Here is a 6,000-nt window from a genome sequence, read left to right on the forward strand (position 1 = left end):
CTGGGCTCACAATTTACTTTCTCTCCAGGCTCCGCAAATCGACGGGACTTCATTGCAATACTGTATTGATTTTATTTACATAATCTATGAGCCTTTTAGAGAGCTCTCTCGAGGAATATTTTATGAATACACTCCACTCCCCTCCTTTATATTCAAAAAAAAAAAAAAAATGTAAAATGGATGTATTGAAATTAATGAATAGTTCTGGACCCAACTACTTCAAAACAAAGAAACTTATCGGAACACCTACAGTCACACACTCAATATGCGTTTTCATAAAAATACACATTGTATCACGTCCTTCGTAACTGAAGCAACTGCGCAAGCAAGCTTCAGCTATTCAATGCGATATGTATTTATGTGTCTTTGTATTTGTTTTGTGGTAGCTTACTTACAATTTATCCACTTTTAATTAAACATCATATGTCGTTTCTTTAACACTTGATAAATATGTATATTGCTTGTAGTTGAAATTATACATGAATGACGAGAATAAATCAATCACCAACTGGAAGATTAAACATATAACACAATAAAGCACCAATAACTTCCGTAAAAGCAAATATTGGATTTTGATTAAATAATATATATTTTCGTTGAGACTTTTTAACCATCCCAATTGTTTGGGGGGGGGGGAGGCTGTGAAGAAGCCTTTAACCTCTTCACGGATATGGCATCAAATGATGCCATATATTTATCGTGAAAATAACCCGATTTTTTTTTTTTAAACGAAGAAGAGTGCGAACTGAAGGTAAGTAAAAATAATATTCTGAAGCACTTGTTTTTACTTACCTTCAGTTCGCACTCTTCTTCGTGAAAAAAAAAAAAAAAAATCGGATTATTTTCCCGATAAATATGTGCCATCATTTGATGCCATATCCGTGAAGAGGTTAAAAATGTTCCACGATAATTCCGTAAACAGGCTTTCATCCAGAAAGCAGAATCAAAGTGGCGGGGGGAGGGGGGAGGCTGCAGTATGATACTATTTGCTAAAGGACATGCCCTGACAAATGTAGCATATAATTGCACTCACAGAGCTACTCATGTATCACAGCTCTGGAGGGATGGGGTAGAAGGGGGAGGGGAGTATGCCTGATAGAAACACTGTATATAAACATTTTCCAATTTTCACGAAATACAACGTGCGTTTTCTTTTAGAGTTGAGAGATATCTCTCGTGCTTGAGGAAAATCATCCAGATTTTTCTTTTTTTTTTATAAAAAAAAGTTCTAACAATTATTTTCAATAAAAAGTTCCCTTTTGATGCTTCCCATGCAAGCTACTGCTTGGTATTAAAATCCACCAAATAATAATAATTTTTAAAAAAGTGTTTCCACATCCAGCTTGTACGAAGGTGATTCAGGACAACTTCATGAAACACGATTTTTCTTTGAGGTGTTAAGAAAGTATCCCTACTGTTAGAATTAAAATTAAAATATATGCAGTCGATTCTTCTGTGCATGGCATCGTTGGTACCCAGCACACAACTGTATCAATTACTCTGGATAGAACTGTTTCCTCCAAAAATCAATCAATCAAATTCCTAATGCACTGTGACATTTTCATGCATTTCCACTCCAAAAACATAAAAACGATTTACTATCTAGATTCAAGTTTATGTAAGAGTACTATAGTAAAAAAAATGCACGCTTTGAAGTTGCGTATTGAATGTCTTCGTCTTAAATTACCCAACACAAGTATCAATATTTGAGTGAATAAGTGTTCATTTTGAGACACATTACTTACCTACGCCGTATTTTTTATTCTTCGTTGGTGTCCACATGACAAGAAACCTTAAATCTCATGGAACACACAATACACTAACATGTTACTGTCAGCACTAACCAGAAAACACCACTAATACATTATAAACAAACCGAGAAACACAATCATCGAATCGACACTACCATCCCACTTGCACAGAGGCTCAGAACTGACTGCATTGACGTTTCCTCGATTCCTTAACAGATGGCGCGCACTGCGCACTACTCACAGACGGAAGCAAACAAACGAAGAAAAAAAAAGAGAAAAAAGTGATACACACTATCTACCATGTTGGTGCTCACCATGTGAGCTGTCAATGTAACGAGGACAGCAGTTAACCACATGGCCAATGTGAAAACGGAGCAATGGACGCACAATTTACTAGAATGACTTCTATTTATTTATCTCAACCAAATTGCGAGTTGTATACGCATCATGAGCTTAGGATGTTTTTAGATCTTGAAGACCTCCCCCCTTTTTTTATGGGGGCTCGTATTAGCGCAACATTTCGTAATATCATGGTACACATTATTATCGTAAATGCAGCAGTGTACCAACGAGGGGCCTATCGGGGCCAGGTGCCCCAAATGATTTCATGGATCCCGCAAATGACCAGATTTTAAGACATCATCGAAAGATTATCTCGCTTCAGTCATTAAAAAATAACAAAGTTTGCATATAATTAATAATTTACATCAAATTATTTACCGATCGAAAAATAGTATGGTATCTTTTCTGTATAATGAATGACCAAATGCAAACAAAGGTATAATGTTTGGTCCAGGGCAGGGTAATATAAAACTACCTGGTACATAATATTTATGGAGAAAGAGAGAAAAAAAGCTTTTAAAACAGTGTTTTCAGTAAGCGGACGGAAACAAAATTTTCCGGATTTTTCAGGCTTCAAAATCATTAGCTGTAACTCATTTTTTGCTTTGTACATTGTAGCTGCTCCCCCTCAAAAAACGACGGGCTCCTCCTAGATAATCCTGCTGCCTACACCCCTGCGCAAATGTCAGTATTTAGGAAAACTTTCAGGATTTTCTTACGTGTAAATCTAGCACAATGATAACCAATGGACATTCTGTAAACATTAAAACGATTCAGAATTGTAACAAACATGTTTCTATAATGTATTACTGAAAACAGTAAGTATAACAGTTGTTACATGCAGTTTCCTATGCATTGTGGGTAAAAATGTGATCAATTCAAAGTTATAATTCTTTAGATTTAACTTCTTTTTTGCCTATCAATCATTTTAAGCTCCACACCATACTACGAGATTTAAAATTCAACGATATATCTATTTATCTATTAAAATACTACCATAGCAATAAAAACGCTTTTTTTTAAAAGTTAGCTAGCTATGGTATAGCTAGCACCCATTGCGAGGGCTACACCCTCTATTAGGGAAAGAGATTTTATATATAAAAACGCCTGAGCTCCAACCTTTAACTTTTTGATTTCAATCCTTTAACTTACGGTTATTTGTGATTTCTGTTTAACAAAGACAAATATTTTAAATAAATTATTGTGTACTTTAAATAAATTATTTAAATAGATCTTTTCCACAAAGTTTATTTTTTAAAATTATTGTCCAAAGCATTTGTACTTTAATAAACCTTCTCCAAAATCAATGCAAATGAATTGTGCTGCCATCTTTGGAGTTCTTTTAAACAATATGTTTCTGGAAGTTTATATGTTTGTGGCCAATCCTTTCGACAATGAGATCTCGGAAACTACAGGCTCTAGAAAGATGATGTTTTCACTGATCGATTGCAGATTTTGTGTAGATTGTCCAGTTCTAATTGCATATTAAAAAAGAAAAAACATGGCCACTATTTCTTTATTACATTTTTACGGGTACACTGGAAATGTTGGAATTAAAAAAAAAAAACAAAACTAAAGCACCATGTCCTACCCATTATACATTCTAAGACCACATTATTTTATATGGGGGTTGTATGTGTCTCAGGCGTTTGTTTTAATGGGCAAATAATAATGAAAAAAGAAGGATAACCATTTCTCCAGTCTAAGATGAATCTTTATTTTTGGAGTGTTTTGTCCAATGAACACCATATATAACTGACATTATAATTAATGTATATGTAATGCATTTGCTTATTAAATACTGCATGCAAGAAGAAAGAAAACACTGGTCATTCATGAATTAGAAACTCCAACCGGAAGTAGACTCAAACGGTGCGAGATATTGAGAAAAAATAATCGAAAAATCTCCCCTTTATGATACTCCTTGCGGATTTATATATATATCAAGACGTCTTTCACTCGTGTCTGTAAAGGGACATGTACAGATGTTGCGAGGAATGAGGAGATTTATACTCATATGCGAATGATGCGCTGTGTGGAGAGCGCAGGTTCAGCTAGTCTATAAATTAAAATGCTAGGTTTATAGGTTCAAGACAACTTGTCTTTATTTTGCTATTTCACATTTTTGGTGTCGTTTTCACCCTATTAGTTTAATATTGCTACTAGTACGTTCAAGTTGATGATACCCTTGTGAAAGGCAACCAGTAGAGGAGCTACGTATAGCGGGTTGATGGACATTTCAGGCGCTTTGCTTTGATCTGAATGACAAAATCTATTGAAAGCTGGCAACTTCGAAGACTTTGTAGACTCACAACGAGGCGTATTCGGATATGAAATTATAAGAAGAAAATATTTGCATTTAGTATCATCTATCACTTATTCATATTTGCCACAAACTCCCCCCAACATTCTATATATTAAAATACTACATTTAGGCAATATGTTCGTCTATAGCAATTGACTCCCTTTGAGAGTCTTCCTGTCTTTTACTTGTGTATGTAAAGGGACTTACACAGATATAGTGAGAAGTGGGAAGGAGATTCACGCTCATATTAGAATTGTGCTCTGTGTAAATCGAGCAGGTCCAATTAGTTTAATATAAAATTCATAATAAAAAGATTTTATACTTAAATTAAGAAAGGAAATTAGACATTAATCCGTGGCTGATTTCTTTATAATATTTTACAATCCTTTTGCAATGCCTCAAGAACTTATTTAGTGGCGTAATTAGTTTTACTGCTCCCTGAATCGATTGATCATCGATTTACTCATACCCACCCCTGCCCCATGCATTTCAGCTGTTATATATATATACTAACAGTATACAAAGTTATTTTTATTAAGAAACCTAAAGTTTTTACCTACCTTTTTCCTAAGTTAACACTGTTGTCCACGTATCGCCCAGTGGAGATCTAGAAAGGGGGCGCGAGGCACGCGCGCCCTTCCATGAGGAGTAAAATATATAAATTAGTACCTAATGAAGCGGCTGTTCAAAGGCTTGGGAAAAAAGTTTTAAAATTTCTCTCAAAAGGAAGATTCTGAGTGCGTTCTCAACTTATTGCAGATAATGTATGCGTTCCCAGTTCATGGTAATCCTGGATACTTTCGTGTTAAACAACATGGCTTCCCTCAATGCCGCCTCCAGAAGGGCACAGATAAATACGTATTATGTAGCACTCCACTCCACATTTTTGAAGAACCAAATATCGAAAATGTCTCAAGTTTATTTTTCAGACCTGCGCCCCCTCAAAAATTCCTGGATCCGATTCTGGTATCGGCTGTTGCCACACAACTGCTAATAGTCATAGCATACCTTTTGAAGTGTTTCAAACGTTCTTTGCATAAGGATCAGTTTTCCGAATTTCTTATTTTATTTTATTTTATTTTATTTTATTTTAATTATTTTTTGCCCTTGTGTCCTTTTACTGTGCGCCCTGGAGCAATTGCTCCACTCGCTCCATTGTAGTTACGCTATGCCACAATCCCGTAGTGTCGATATCTACTAGCATAAGGCAGGGTAGTCATAATGCACGTAGTGACATATAACAGCGTGACATTTTACTATTAGAAAATTGCGTAATGAACGGAGATGTATGCTGTCCATTATAAGGAATTTCCATTGTGCCCCTTGTCTTTCTACTAAATAATATTACAAACCTCTTACGGGGCTTCAAGTTTCGCCTAATATCTCGTAGCTACGGAAATGTCAATCAAAACATGACACAGACTTATTACTTTTGTTAACTGCACGGCTATTCAATGCGTTCGCAACGCGTTTTTATGGTTCATGCGTACGCTTGAAATACACTACGTATTTAAATGTGGATGGCTAATCACAATTCGCTGCAAACGCAAAAGCAATAAAAACGCGCAGAATACGTCGGCTCTAGCGTATTTGTTGCGTTTC

At 35.5% G+C, this 6,000-nt stretch overlaps 1 protein-coding gene across 4 annotated transcripts in view; it reads right to left on the reverse strand.

The window, feature by feature from the left end:
* The window catches only part of spg (dedicator of cytokinesis spg), a 499,880-nt gene extending 497,958 nt beyond the window's left edge, over nucleotides 1-1,922 (reverse strand). For all 4 annotated transcript variants that reach the window (XM_081742033.1, XM_081742031.1, XM_081742032.1 and 1 more), the window contains exon 1: nucleotides 1,746-1,922. In XM_081742033.1, the coding sequence (XP_081598159.1) occupies nucleotides 1,746-1,782 (37 nt within the window). In that variant the 5' untranslated portion in view covers nucleotides 1,783-1,922. The remainder of the gene's footprint in view (nucleotides 1-1,745) is intronic.
* Nucleotides 1,923-6,000: the final 4,078 nt, after the last annotated feature.

This window comes from Thermobia domestica, chromosome 16 (genome assembly GCF_964235325.1).
Source record: "Thermobia domestica chromosome 16, izTheDome1.hap1.1, whole genome shotgun sequence".
In the NCBI taxonomy this organism is placed as follows: domain Eukaryota; kingdom Metazoa; phylum Arthropoda; class Insecta; order Zygentoma; family Lepismatidae; genus Thermobia; species Thermobia domestica.